At 41.1% G+C, this 15,873-nt stretch overlaps 1 protein-coding gene across 1 annotated transcript; it reads right to left on the reverse strand.

Annotated features, from left to right (window-relative positions):
• Positions 1-1,235: 1,235 nt before the first annotated feature.
• RAD21L1 (RAD21 cohesin complex component like 1) lies at positions 1,236-15,452 on the reverse strand. Its single transcript, XM_050907516.1, has 13 exons — positions 15,309-15,452; positions 13,585-13,714; positions 12,133-12,232; positions 10,536-10,642; positions 9,956-10,141; positions 9,235-9,336; positions 8,156-8,269; positions 6,887-7,116; positions 5,422-5,524; positions 4,484-4,623; positions 3,676-3,765; positions 2,856-2,933; positions 1,236-1,424 (listed from the first exon to the last, which is right to left on the reverse strand). The coding sequence occupies exons 1-13, from the start codon at positions 15,450-15,452 to the stop codon at positions 1,236-1,238; spliced, it is 1,713 nt and encodes a 570-aa protein (XP_050763473.1).
• Positions 15,453-15,873: the final 421 nt, after the last annotated feature.

Consider the following 15,873-nt stretch of genomic DNA (forward strand, 5'->3'; position numbering starts at 1 on the left):
GTCCCGCCCGGCGCAGGCTCTCAGTCGTTTTAAAGCCTTTTTACTCCTCTGAGGAGCCCCCTCGAAACCAATTCCTCACGTTCCCTAAACCCTGCACGCGCAAACAAATCAACGCACGACAGGAACAGCGCGCGGCAGCAGGACCAGACACGCAGGGGTGTCACCGAGGTGAGCCCGCACCCGGAAAGCCAGGACGACAATATCATCCATCCTTTCAAATTTTAAGAAAATCACCAAAAACACTGACTCCGAGAAGGCGAACCCAAAGGACAGCTTAGGCGGCTGCCAGTTTTGATCCTTCAGAACAAACGCCAACGAGCTAAGGAAACATCTTCTTGTGATTTTTATTGATTTCATATTACGAGAGGTCAGCAGACCCGCAGCGCTGAAACACTCTGGAGTGCTGAACGCACACAACCATCCCCTGCGTCGCAGGTTGGATGCGACTGCAGAACACTGCCTTTACAAAATGACAGGTAAAGGGTTAAAACTCATCCTAAATTAGCTAAAAATGCAAAGAACTTACAATATTTCAGTTTAACATCCGGTTTTAAATAGGTTGACACAAAAATAAGTGTTAGTCTTTAAGTAAATGTGCTCCACAAGACCTAAAATGGCAGGATTTCTAGGGAACGGGATTTCTTCCCGAAGCTTACGCGGCTCTTCTAAGGATAGCACAGCTTGTCTCTGCCTGAACACATGAAACCCAGGCTGGAGACAGTAGCTTCCTACACCTTAAAATATCAAATACTGAACATTCTTGGAAAGGAATAATTTCAAATAGACTAAATTTTTTGACAGAGAGAGCTTGCCAGACTTCTCTTACTGATGGTGTTAGATAATTAACACACACAAGCCCTGTTAAAAATAATTTAACCTCCAAAGCTGGTCTCCAAGAAAGGTTTTTAAGGACTTTCATAAAATCCCTCACAGTGTAACTCTTATGTAGAATATGTATTTTAGCGGTATTTTATTAACAGAATAAGGAACTGCTCATCATAGAAACATATCTATTAAAAATAAACATACCAGCGAACACCTCGGCAACCCTCCTGAGGCAGCACACCCGCACAAGCCAGGCACCCGGCAGTTCCAAGAGGTGGTCTGAAGGAAAGGGAGCTCTGCTCAGGCACCCCGGTTCGACAAGACATTCAATCACTCTGCCAGGAAATATATTTGCTGAAAAATTTAGAATAAGATTTCTTTTTATTAGCTTATCCGAACACCGCATGATTTCAGCGAGTGTCGAACATCGGGCTGACGGTGGCTGTAATGTCAGCAAAGGGAGCTCTCTGACTCAGCTCGATAACCGACTGCTTCGTTAGAACAAGGAAGATGTAAAACTTGGCTGCAGCTTCTTTCCGGCTGTTTTTCCGACAGAGCTCCCGAAAACTGACAGAACGCACGCCTGATCGCTTCAGGTGCTGCAGAAGGGAAACAAGAAAATCAGTCAGGTCAGCTTCGCTGCCGGTAAAACCAGATCCCATCGAGTCTGAACCGAAGAGCGCTGCTCGGAGCGAGTATCGTCTGCTCGAACGCCTTGAATAGGATCTTACCGCGGCATTCGCATTTATGTAAGCGGCTCTTCACATTTTATTGCCATAATACTGCTAGCACCTACATATGTTACTAAAATCTACGCATGCCCGCAGTTCCAGTGAATTCAATGAAACCGTCCTGAGGCACGCGATGAAGCGCATCTGTGATGGCTTTCATGATTCAAAACAATAAAAATCAGCGCCTGCCCTGTTCTTTGGATACAGGGTACCAGCTATGTCACAGGCAATTTCAGTCACAGCTAACTAAGTGTTATTATTTCTTGGTTTTTAATGGCTACACGTATAGGTAAGTATCTATTTATGGGTGTTGCACAGAACCTTTGAAATTTGTTCACGTAAAATAATTTAAAAAAACCCCAAACCCAAGAAGGCTGTGAAGTCAAACTCCGGCCCTAGGGAAAACCTAGGCTTGGACCAAGGTTTAGTGTGTTTTGCGGACAAAACCCGCTCCCCACGCCCTCGGATTTCTCCATCGCCTTCCTCCAATTCTCCGTTCAGCCACGTGGCACATTGGATTAGAGAGCTGACCTGAAGGAAAATAACTTTTTGCCGTGGTTTTTCTACCCACCCCCGACCAGAGCAATGCTGAAGCACCAAAACGCTCATCCAGGCAAAAAGGAAGGAGGAGCACTGAGCCTTAGGCCAAGAGTTTGGACACTCAGCATCAGGGCAGCCTGTGCTGGCTCCTGTCGATGCGACATATGATATCGTACGTTACAGCTTCACCAGTTGTGCAAGGATTTCTGCGAGAAAAGCAGAATAAGCCTTCCTGATGCAAAGGCTACGCGCTCTGCTAGATTTCAAGCACCTTGAAAGCACTGGGGCATTAAAACCTCTGAAAGAAGGTGTTCCCAGCTTTCTTTTTAACATAACCCTCACTCATTTCCCTAGCCGTCGTCTCAGGAACGGCTGAAGCAGATGAATAGCCCAATGATGGCACCCTGCAGTGCTCAGCTGAGATCTGGCAGCCTGTAAGCAGCTAGGAATTGGGTTTTGTAGCGATACTCCAGAGCCTACTCATAGAAGGAAGAGAGCAAGGGCTTAGCGTTACAGCAAACGCTGCCGTGGAAGCAAACGTTCAGAAAATTCTAGCGATTCCAGCAGCTGTGGGAGAGGACACCATGTCAGGCACTCAGAATCCTGGTTTCCTACGTACATACCAAATAAAGCGCAGCTATACGCTGCGCATGAGAGGCAGCAATATGATCAACAGCGTAAGCAGGAGGTTTTCTGACATGGTCCAGCTGAAATCAACACCTGGTTTTGGCACCCAGTTACAAAACCCAGCACTGGTACCTGTAAAGTTTTTAATAACTGAAGAGTTCTTTTGCTCCACTTTATTTCTTCACTGTCTTTCCCGTTCCTCGTTAGCTCCTTGAGAGGAAATAGAACAGAAGGTTAGACAGCATGTGTAAAAAGTCACAGACCATGATGATAAAAAGAGCAAGAGTTGTAGCCTAATTGAAAATCCAGCTGGAGCTGGGCATTTTGATGGCCATACTCAGGATATCTGGGACCTCTGACACCTCTGCGGTCATACGGGGCTTTGTGGAACAGAGCAAAGAATGCTAACTATGATCTTTCCGCTACAAAGAGACAGATCGGGTGCAACAACACGTTAGGTACTGTGGAAGCGGTCCCAGTGAGCCTCGGGGAGGCAGCTTCCCGACAAGATACTGTTCTGCGTGACTGGGAGTCTGACGGTATTTGTACTGGTCAGGGGCCAAAAAAGGAGGTTCAAAAATTTGGCTTTAGATTTTGGGCTTAACCTCTGAAGTCAACAGGAGAAGACTGCCCTTGTTTCAGAGTGCCTGAGTATCCTCGTAGCCAGTAAGTTCAGAAACTGTTCCCTTCTGACAGGAAGCACAATCCCTAAATCAGGAGCTGTTTCCCTCACAGGCTGTAACCTTTAAATGTTGGAATACACGTATCCCTGATTACCAAGCTATAAAGTTTTTGTCTGGCAAAATATGTACTAAAGATGATGTTAGCACACCAAAATTCACTGTAAGTTCATGATGCCATCACTTTTTTTTTTTTTTTTTTTAATATTTCTGAGAAAGAAGACAGTTCTCTTCTGAAATAAGTCGGAGTTGTCAGCTTCGAGTACACATACGTTTGTTAACTCAGCTTGCTGCGTTTCAGCTTCTTGGCCCAGTGAATTGGTCGCCAATGAGGAGCTCTCGGAGAAAGCCGTTCCATCCTCCTGTTAGAACAGCAAGGACAATCAATAGGCGTTACAAGTTATGCATACAATGTAATTCTCAATTACATAATTCTGCTCAAAGAATTTATTAGAATAAATGTTTTCCAAAATGATTTAATAGTTGCTATTTCTACCATGTCTTTTCTCACACAGGAAAGGACCTTGCTGTAGTATTTATCCTACAGCTGGACCTACACCTACGGGCTCCGTTCAGGCACAGCCCCTACATTTTCTGCTGCCATTAGGTCCAATTTTGTCATTTTTTCCCAACTTTAATGAGCCTCATATTCTCTAAAGAATGCCCTTTCACGTTAGCCTCAATAAAGATGGCGGAAATAGGTAACTTGTTATTGCTTAAGTATTTCCTCAATATGAGACACAAAAGATAAGATTTGTCCTTTATAAAGATGATTATATTTACGTCTTCAGTACAAAGAGGTTATATTTCATATTAAGGTTTCATTTACACTTAGTGATTAGACTGTCACCTATACTGATTAACAGACATTTTAATTAATTGTTCATTCATTGTGAGAGTCTACCAAAGTGCTTATCAATAAACTTTCATGACACAAAGTACTTAACACCGTATCGGCTGTCTCTAGCACCTTTTTCAAACACGTATTAGTAATTTCTTAACGTGTTTTAAACAGAACCCTAGCATAAAATGAAACCAATAAATACATTTAGGTCTCTGAAATTTATGGAAACTGCTCACTAGAGTTTCACCACAGTTATCATCAGTTTCATTTCTGTTATTCTGTGATGGCAACATAAACGAATCATTTCTAATGTTTCTCTCAGTCTCTGAATGAGCTGACTCCTGCAGGTAACTTGGCTCTTCAACTAGCAGCATCTCTGTATTAATAAAAAAACAAGGTTTAAGAGGAAATTACTGTGAATCGTGGTCCTTAAAAAAAAAAAAAATTGAAAAACAAAAATCACACCCTAGTTCGCAATCTTTGAGAGTAAGAGCCAGAATGAGTAAATACAGAATAAATATCATTCCCGATAGGACCACGGAAGAAGAAGAACCTTCCAAGAGAGTTTTTCCTTTTCTAAAAGTTGACCTTTATGGACTTGCAGGAGGTGGTTTTGTTGATTAACTTCTGAGGCACACATACAGATTATATTTCTAGCAGAGCAAAGGAGTGAAAGCAGATACATAACCACCTCAGAAGAACCAAAACGGAACATTTCTTCTTGGTTGATATTAACCAAAACACAATCTTCAAGATACAAATAGAAGTTATTTACATGAATTTGGAAATGTGGAGAGTGGTTTGATTAAACTCAGAATGAGTGGGAAGCTTTTTTTTTAAAAAAAAAAAAAAAACCCAAACAAATCTGCAGTTTGGTAGACAATTAGAGAAACCAAAGGTAAAACCAAAAATACCTCCTTATGCCACAAGGAAGAAAAAGATTTGCATTTCATTTCTGATCTAAGGAACAAAAGAACAGCAAAGTACTTATAAAAACAAAAAAACCTTTTTTTTTTTAAGTAATTAACAGCCAATTTCCTTAACATTTAACTTTTTTGGCCTTTGATTTGTAGAATACTGCACACAAACACCGTGCACGTGTCTCTCAAACATGATGTAAAATAGAAAACACTTTCTAACAGCTAATTCTGCAATGACAGAATTAAAATATTACCTGTGGTGTCTTGCTCTTTTCTTTTTTCTTCCATTTCAGACTCCCTCTGTATTCCATTTCTTCTCATCTTCGCTCCGTGACTCTTGAAGCATTTTGCAAACAACTGAAAACAATTATTTTTATTTGTTTGCTTTCAGAATATCATGTCAGATTATTTGCAAACATCAACACAAAAGTATGAATATGAGCTGCATATTAATTACTACAACCCAGAATTTAGATACTTGAATTAGGTCATACTGAAAAGCTGCAATATTTTTTTTTTTTTTTTTAATTAATAGCCTTTTGCAGCTTCAATTTTGGCAGTGAACTCCATGAAGAAACACCTTAGGAACAGCTTGCATCGTTTTTCCTTGAAGCCAGCCAGTAAGGAAGGATGAAAGAAAGAAACATCTGCAGTTATCTGTGTGTGGATTTCTCTCCCCACGTACTGGTGTGTGAGTATTTTTCATCCTCATAAAAAGCAAGCTGTAGTTCTGCGCCTCGACTCTAAGTGGTGAAGCTGTGCTGCTGTCATGGACCCGCAGAGCTGTTTGCCTGGAGACCCGGCCTCCCAGATCTCTCCAAGCTACGCAACAGAAGCAACAGTGCAATTAACACAAGACTGCTGCCGCACATAGTTTACACCGTATCTTTCCATATCACCTTGTATACACGTTGATCTCTTCTTTATCTTATCACCAGCTCTCAACTTACAGCTTCTTTGAATGATCTGTCAGATGCTACGTGGGGACACGAGAGGCTTTGATAGATCGTATTTCCATGAAACAAGTACTTTCTTGTGCAGTAAGGTCCACAGCCACAGGAAGGGCTGGTCTGGCCCACCCTTGTAGCCAAGGTGAGAGAGTGATCAGGGACCTCTTGGTCCTCTGAAAGGCAAGTCCCTGACTGCTCTCCAGCTGGAAGCTTGCTCTCCAATCGGGAAAGTACAAAACAAACTGGCATACCATCTTTCCAAAGCCATTAACAATATTATAATAATAATATTTAAGCCTGATGTACCTTTAAAGTAAATGTAAAAGAAAGATGTGGTCTCATATTGATTACAGAGCAGAAACAAAACAGAAAATAATAAAACAAAGTGGAAAGTAGAAAAGAAATTGACAGAAATCTAAAAAGTTGTGTATTAGTGTGCACTGTCAGGTGCCAGTATGTGAAATGAAACACCAGCTCTCAAGTTTCTTTGTCATTTTTTCACTTGTTGTTGGAGTGCTGGAGATTAAAGCTGTGAGCTCTATAGATGGTCTTTCTGATGCAGCAATTAGTGGTGAGTATGCAAATAATCATCAGGTATCCAACTGAACTGTACTGCAAAACAATACTTGCAGTGATGCTACGCACCTGCAGTTTGCGAGGAGTTCACATAAAACCAAGTCTGCAAAATCCCTCACAGTTAGCTCCTAGATGTGCAACAGTCCCATAATCTGTACAGTGGCATAAAAACCTACGAGGAATCGATCTTTACCATTTGCAGCTCAGCATGAACCACAGGCTGTGCGGCGTGGGACAGGAGTTTATCCACACCTCCTGATTTCTTCCACATCATTGTTTTCTTTGTTGGGGGTGCAAGGTCTAACGTAGCAAGGATGTCCATGCAGTTGTTCAGTTGGTTGTATATAGCGTTGCAGCTGAGTTCCTTCTCTATATCCACAAGCAACTTCCTCTTTCTTTTATTTTTTTTCCTCTGGGTGACAGCTAAATAGAGCAAGTATTAAAAAAAAAAAAAGTCTAATAAGGTCTATTCACAGAACACTTAAGCACAAAAAAAAAGCACTGTGAACCAAACGCACCGGCTGCCGACCTCCGCAAACACCACACAGACTTGAAAATCAAAGTACAAGTGCACGGGCCATTTCTCCAAAAGTTTTCATAAAGTATACTCTTTGTATTCTTGTACAGGAAATTCACATCTGTTTAATTACGGAAGACATATGACTATTGTACTAAAGAACCAGGAACATGAGGACTTAACGAGAACACCTGATATACCAACAAGACTGAATAAGCTATCTTTAATCCATCAGGAAGTTAATTGTTCCAAGAACGGCTGATGTACTCAACAGGTTTCATTACCTCGTAATTAGTATCTGTATTTGTCAGTTTAATCCTTTAGCAATTTAATTAAGATGTACATAGTAAACACAAAAGAAAGACACGGATTGGTTACATAGCCATAACTTCCTGAATATTATTTTGGCAGGCTGGATAATTCCAGTATTCTAAATATTAGTGTCAACATGAACTTGTTTATTTGCTAACAGCCACCAACGTGATAGGTGACGTTTAGATTTACTCACAGAAGAAATGAAACATTTTTCTTTTTGGATCTTATTAAAGTTAAAAGTTTACAAAACAAAATTTTACAAAGGCCTGAAAGTTTTAAGATAGTTATTTTACACATAAAAATCACTGATGTGTCACTAGCAATAAAAGTTCTTCAGCTGAAACGTCAGTGACACTCATGAACAGGCCGGGCTTGCACTGCTAGCAGAACTGCAGAGCAACAAAACTTGATTTGGTACGTGGAAGAAACTGTAAGCAGAGATTTGGGCAGATCAGATGAATAACCTGATACTGGTTTTGTGTAACAGTTACCATAAAATAGAACTCTGACAGCAGGAGCAGATGAAATCTAAAGTGGAAATAATCTATTTTGCAAATATTTTCACTAACAAGAAGAAAACCAAACCTAATTAATGCAAACAATTCAGCAAGAAACTGATCAAGTTCTGACCTGTATCATCAACTGGCTCAAGCACAAATCCTTCTTCTTCTTTCAACAAAAGTATTGTTTCATTCGTGAGATGACTTACTTTCTTAAGGGTGGTGTCTGCGCAGTTGGACTCAACTGTAAGAAAACCCAGTAAATAACCCAAATTAAAAAAAAAGTTTACAAGATTGAATAATTTCTCAATCTCACGACATAGAATGATATCAGACAAAAGAGATCAGAATTAGAAAACTATGATTTTGTCTATAATCTCACAATCACTTTAACCAGTAGTAACTGGCACTGCTGCTGCCCATATTCTGCACTGCATGCTTCCCTGCGCTGACACCAGAACCTGTATGACCAGGTGGTGGAACAGACTGAAGAACTGATCTGGAGGAAAACCCACCTGACGAAAAGTGACTGGGGGGAAACGTGTTTAGTTTCAATACGTATCTGTTTCCAGTTCCAGGGAACTGCGTGGCAGTGTGGACATTTCTGTCAACATAAAAGGAACAGGCAGTACCAGGACTAGTGCAAGGAGAGGCAAGTCCCACTGTTTCCCTTTAAAGCTGTTCCAGGATTCTCAGTTTTAAAGTCACAGCGTGATGAGGGTATAAGGATTTAAGATCTAAAAATAAATTTCCAGAAACACTTTTCAAAAGTTAATTTTTTATCAATATCAAACCAAAAGAAGACTAAGAACATCTTTATGAGCTACTAACGTGTCGTTTGTCGTTGAAACATGAAGGCAGAAATACTCATAGGTAAAGTTCAAAGTTACAGTGTACCCGTATTCAGTTTCCTTTCCCCTACAAAAGCGATATCATACTGTCTAAGCAGCAGGGCGGATCAACAGCGTATCCAACAGGATGTCACGTAAAAGCATTTCTAAGCAATGTCAAGTTACAAATCTGGAATCCCTAGGTCAAATTAAATTATACCTAAAATGGTGGACGAAGCGTATTTGAAAAAAAGCAAAATAAATGAACAAAGGAAAAAGGCACGGGATATTATACGAAGCTGAATGTGAGTAACTTTAGGCATTAATACAGGAACAGAGGGTTCGTGTGAGTAAGACGGAGCGGACACTGCAAACTCACTGGCTGTGCTGTTCTCTGGCAGATCTTGTGACAGAGGACGTTCTTCCTCCGTATCAAGAATGTCTTTATCTAGGCCATTTTGCTCATCCCTCAACAGGATTTCTTAAATACAAAACGCATAGTTTTAATCATTCTAGGCCTTAGCAGTCATGAAATAGCCTGATACAGTCTAATGTTACTTATTTAAGGTTAATTCTCTGCAAACAAAAAAAGCTCAGCTTCCACAGATGGCTGTCAATGGTACGGCTGTCTTCATCAGCACAAAAAGGAGAACGTTAGTCTTAATTTTGAGATTTCCACCTTTTCTTTGAAAAGTATGACATGATATTGTTTAAAAGGTATAAATCTATAAAGGTTTACGTAAATAAACCATAAAGATGTGGAAGCTACTTTGCTGCCTTTGTTATTACAACAGTAAGGATAAAAATGCTGCAGTATTTCACCTTTGAAAATACAAATTAAATTGTTAAACATTAAGTATAAATTGAAGGCCTTTAATTCTAAAAACCTGAAATAGATCCTTTAAAACAATTTTACTTGGCAATGTCTAAGTGATCACAGATTTAGTGACAAGTAGGAAAAAAAAATGAAGTATGAAAACAACAAAAAATATAGAATTTATGTTTGAAAACAATCACGTTCATGCTGTCTTGTTTGATTTCCTGTAAGAATAAAAATATTTGGAAAGAAACTAATTCTGTTTATCTGTGGCAAACCCTACCAATCATATCTGCAGCATCCTCCTCATCTCCAAAACAGTCGTGCTCAAGACAGTAAGTATCTTCATGCAGTGCAGACTTGTCTCCCTTCATGCTCGCAGAGTTGTGATCAGCCACAAGACTGTTACTGCTCATTAAGATGCTGCCGTCAAAGCAGCTCTGTTTTCTTAGCGCATCTGGTTCTTCATCTGAATAAACACAGAATTTCTGATGCTTCATCTGCATGAATTTTGGAAACACATATTTTTCCATTTCCTAATTTTTCAAATAATTTTTAAAAGATTGTAAGATATCCCATACCTCAAATAGAATAAAAAATAAACAATTTTAGCTAATTCAGTAAAAAGCAGAAAATGCTGGGTTTGATTCTCAGTCTCCGATATCATATTATATTACTTAGGCAGAGTACTTACACAAAAATGTAAGCATAAGACGGTATGACAGGCCAATCAGCACAAGCATGAAACAAATGCACTTTTAATAATAGCTTTTTCACATGTGGAAAGGACTCAGACTGTACAAAATTTTGCATAAAACACACTTTTCCTTATGGAATATTTCTAATTTCTCAACTTCTCTCACCAAAGTTTCTATCACAGAGAAGTATATTGCTTTCGTAATCCTCTGTAAGTGTGATGTCTTCAGCTCTGCTCTGATTCAAGGTAAAATGTTCAGCAACATCAATGGCACTGATGAAAAAAACATTATACAAAATATAGGGTGAACTGAAACCCATTGACCATTTAGCTGGAATGTGAAAACTTGTTTCTAAACAGTCTTCAATCCTGATGTTTTATCATAAACCCCCAAAAGATAGCTTCTGTTTTCTACGGCACTGAAAGTACCCCGGCTGATCCTCACTTCTGTGGAGAGAGAACAACTGTTTCCCAAAGCTATTCGCATTCAAGCCATTTCAGGTTTTATTGATAAAACTCACTGCTTTGAATTTCCTCTAAAAGCTAAAAATAAACATGTGGAAAACAGGTGCTATACGTTTATTAAAATGGATACCTCTAAGCAAGTAGGCAGCTGCCTTCTTTGCTAGCCAAAGTTTCTACGCGATCTCCAATGTATGTTGTACAGAGAAGACTGAATCTGCAATAGCCGTAACAGGCGATAGCTGGGGAGAGGTCCACGAGGGAGGGGAAAGCATTTAGCTAACTCAACTTCGAAACTACTCCCGCACCTGGAACTTCATGAACAAACGATCCAGAAGTATACTCAGAAAGCAACCCCCTCAAGAAACAGCAGGCCTATTTATAAGGATGAGGGAAGCACCGATCCACCTCTCCATATTTCATGTTTCTCCACTCTCTTTTGCCACTAAACTTGGGCTTATGTGAGTTTGTTCACATCCAAGCCCTGCTATCTACCAGACGCTCGTCACAGAGAAGGCATCTAATTAGTGTAACACCATCATCTGTAAATCAAACCACACGGACTCTTTGGGTGGGCAGAAAAGGCACGCTTTTCAGAGTTAGCACACTGAGGCACTTGAATAAATAGTATTACATCACAGCTGTACTTACAAAATACTGAACACTTACAGATCCCATCAAACTGTGTTTATGACGAGGTACAGAGGAAGCCTCAGTGGAAATTTGTTATCCGGGACCTTTGGGGGCATCAGAGCCATCGGAAACATGTCTTGGCCTCCTCCTTTTTATCAGTTTTTCTACATTAATGCTGATTCGTGTCAGAAAAGCCGAAGAAATATGCTGGCTTTTCATCGGAGCCAAGCTGACTACTGCTGATAAAATACCCCGGCCCCAAAGAGCAACGGAGCAGAAATTAAATGCAGTTAGACAATGGAACAGTACAAGATTGCAAGGTTACTAGCCAAAGCTTCCTTGGTCTTACAACAGGATTTATACTAACTTTTGTATCTTCTCTTGAGGTCAGAAAGTTGTTTGCAGGCTTCACTCAGACAATTTAAAATCCTGAAGTCTAAGTTCAAGACATTATTTCATTGTAAAGGTCTGTTGATTAAACGGACTTTGAGGAACTCTACAAAAGCACAATTCCTGTGACTGTAGCCTTGTAAAGCTGACTCAGAATTTAGGAGAATTCAGTTATCAAATCAAAACAATTCCATCTGAGTCTTGATCAGATAACAGCAAGGATATCTTTTACTTCTGAAAACACTAAAATAATGAATAAAAACTAGGGAAGCATTTACTTTAAATCAGGTAGTGGTGTTTCAAAATCATTAAATTCTTCAGGTAATGTAATGGTCTGATAAGCAGCCTCAAAGTTGTCTTCTGGAAGGTCAACAAGTCCTGAAAGAAACAGACAACATAACAAAGTAAGTATCAATAAAATAAAAGTAATGTTCTCCCAAGTACGTGTAATAAGACTATAAACCTGTCAGGAAGGTCTGCTGCCATTGTAAATAACAGAAAGGTAAAGCTTAGGCACTTGGTGAACAGGACTCCAAAGTGGAAGTAAAATCCTTAGTTTACATACACTTTAGAAGCCATATTTTTTACAGACAGATACAGAAGAGTCTGCTGCTGCAGGACCTGAAATACTGTAAATACATTGGGTTTATGAACAGCTACTTCAAGTCCCTGCAAGGTTCTCACAGCTGACATTTAGCCTGGAGTCCTTCATACCACTTCAAATGAATTACTGCGTTTTCTTTTTCTCTCCAGTGTCTGTATAATGCTATTCTCTGGCATCAAGTAATATGAAGTGAGGCTGCAAATACTTGGTAATCAGAGAATCCTGGAACAATTCGGGTGAGAAGGGATTTCTGAAGGTCATCTAAGCCAACCTTTTGCTCAAAACAGGGTTAATTTCTCAGTCAGATCACTTTTGACTATTTCTGCTGACGGAGACTCCACAGCATCCCTGGACAGCCTGTTTCAGCATTTTACCACTTCCACTGAGATTCCCCCCCCCCCCCCCCCGCTTATATCTAGCTGGAGTCTCCGTTGCTGCAGTCGTGACCATCGTGTCTTGTTCTTGTGCTGTGCAGTCCTCTATAAGCTACTATAGTATCTATTCAAAATAGATAATACTGTGTACTTACCGTGTTTCTTCTAGAGATTTCCAAAAGTTTACAAATATTAACTAACTAATCATGATCGTATCCTTGAGAATAATGTGGAGTAGGTATTCGCTATTCTGCAAACAGACCAGGTCACAAAGCACATTAGGGCTGGCAGTAGACGCTGGTGTCCTGTTCTTAGCCTTTTTTGAGACAACAGTGCCTCCCCATTTGTTGCCCAAGTACGACAAACATACAGCCCGTTGGAAAAGGATCCAGTCATCTCTGCTCCCTTCTCGCTGGCTACATGGCTAGAGCTCAAAAGACACTGTCAGATCTGGCACTAACACACTGTTAGACATGTTGTCGGTGTCATCAGAAATTAAAATTAATTATCTAGCAACGGAGGCTGAATTCAAGCTTCTTCTCGTAAGACCACTTAAGATACTGCTTCTTTTCAAGGAGTCAAGGACCTGAAATAGCATTAAATTAAGCCAGAATAAACATCAGCAGTAGGCATTAGTATATTCAATTTCCTTTGGGATCAATAATGTGTATTTAACAGAAATATCCAAAATGAACTTTTAAAATGAGAGCTGTAAAGGACACAGATGGAAAAATGCAGAATTCTGTACATACCTGGGCGAAAGGCTGTCTTCATTTTTGTCAAAGCTTCACTACAGTCTGCCAAGAGGTACTTTGCTTTCCTGTGGTAAATCCGCACCACTCCTAGGAGTAAGTGTCCAGAGGTTCGCAGAGCTATTGTAAACTTTGATGATTTAAAAAAGTTGTTCGGGAGTTAGTATTTTTGGTAAAAACATTAAAATGAAAATATTATACAGCGGTAATAGAGTTCCAGTAACATACACCAGTACAGAGCTCTACGAAATTCAACAGGGCTTTGTACTGATACAGAGGATTGTAAACTGAAATGAATTTTCAGAGCTAGGAACTTCTAGTTGCTTCTGTTCCTAAACATTGCCATGCCGAAGCGTGAGTCCTGAACTGATGCTCTTACTTTATCCAAAATATCTCAGCTGACTGCCAACAAGCAGTGTAAGACATCCTGAAACAGCAAGTAGCTGCGCATATCCTAGTATTTGACACTTTGGTTATTTACGTGAGCAGACACCATACCTATGCCCTTTTTTATGCAAATAAAGGCCATAACTATGCCCTTATTTATGCCAAGTCTTCCTGCACCAAGCACACTCCAGGTGGTCATGCTGATGCTAGACAGTACAGCATGCAAGGGAAAGTAGAAGGTACTCAACTAGTACCTCTTGGAAAATGCTTACAAATAATACCAAGATCATTTTAACAACACTCAGTTAATCATAACCCATGCAAGACAGACAATGAAATTCGGGCTACCAAATATCAAGCAGGTATTTTCATGGAGAAAAAAAACAAAAATAAAAATCTGCTTGCACCAGCTGAAAGCCTTCGATCTCCTGAGCCATCGATTAGTGACAGTGCAAAGCGTTCCTCACTGTTTCCTTGGATGCAGTTGCAACGGCGAGGCCAAGGACTGAGTCATGGATACTTGGCTGCCTGCGTCTGTGCTTGCTTGAGTCATACCTTATCTGTGATACGCAGAGGACTTCAGCCTCCGGGACTGTTCATACCGAGTCCCTCATAAGCACTACGTATGCTTAATTATATATTTAACGGCTTATAATGGGGGACCTGGAAGAAGTCCACTGGAAGTGGAAGGATGGTTACAATATGTCAAAAGTTATTTATTATAAGATCAGCAAAAGCATTCTCCTCAAATGGTCTGTGTACAATTTCACGGCAGCTTCCTTAGTCCCTTGACTTTGGTTAAGCAGCTGACTTTTCAATCTTTTTGAGACAATTTCCTCAAATACCAGCATTTCCCAAATTACGTTGAACAACACCCACAGCTGGTACTCAAAGTCTCTGAAGAAAGACCAGTGCTACCACACCACACTGATGGGCTCGTGCTGCCTCGTGAGCAGCTCAAACCCACGTGCCGTGATCCCTCGGCCAGCGGTGCCCACGCAGCGCTCCCTGGAGCTCTATCAGTGTGTGGAAAAACACATTTGAATCTATTGTGGTAACATGTTCTTACACTGTACATAAATGTATGCCACAGATCTCCAGGAGCAAAATAGCAAGTAAAATGTTTCTATAACTGTCATTTAGTGGGATGAAGATTTTATCTGAGGGAGAACTGAATTAAAATCACATTAGGAATTTACCTCACACTGGTTTTGAAATAGCCACAACTTTGTCCAACTGAGTGAGCCTCCATGATAGCAACAGTCCTGTTCCCTACCGAAGATGAACCCCTCTACCCCAGAACTTACCAGAAGACACCTTCTCATTTAATAGCATACCTTCGGCGAGATGATCTTTTCAACGGTAGTCTCTAAATTGCACTCAAATATATGAGCTTTGGTGAGCTTCTTCTCCCAGTGGGCAGCAAGCCATATTTTGGCCAACGGCCCGCGCTTGTTGATGAGCAAATGCACGTAGAACATGGCGCCTGGGCCGAGGCTCACAGGCCAACCCTGCTGCCGCCTCCCTGGGCCGTTCCCCTTCCGAGGGGAGAAGGGTCCTGGGGCACAAAGCGGGAAGAGGGATTTAGTGGGATCTGAGGGGATGGAAGGACCCAGCTGGATGCTGAGGGGACGGGAGGATTTAGTGGGACCCTGAGAGGATGGGGGGGATTTAGCGGGCTCCTGAGGGGATGGTGGCACCCAGCTGGGCACTGAGGGGATGGGGGGGGGATTTAGTGGGGCCTGAGAGGATGAGAGGACCCAGCCAGGCCCTGAGGGGACAGGGGGGATTTATCGGGACCTGAAGGGATGGGGGGGACCCAGCCAGGCTCTGAGGGGATGGGGTGACACAGCTGGGCGCTGAGGGGACAAGGGGGACCTGAAGGGATGGGGGGCCCAGGCG

This window comes from Gymnogyps californianus, chromosome 17 (genome assembly GCF_018139145.2).
Source record: "Gymnogyps californianus isolate 813 chromosome 17, ASM1813914v2, whole genome shotgun sequence".
NCBI lineage: Eukaryota > Metazoa > Chordata > Aves > Accipitriformes > Cathartidae > Gymnogyps > Gymnogyps californianus.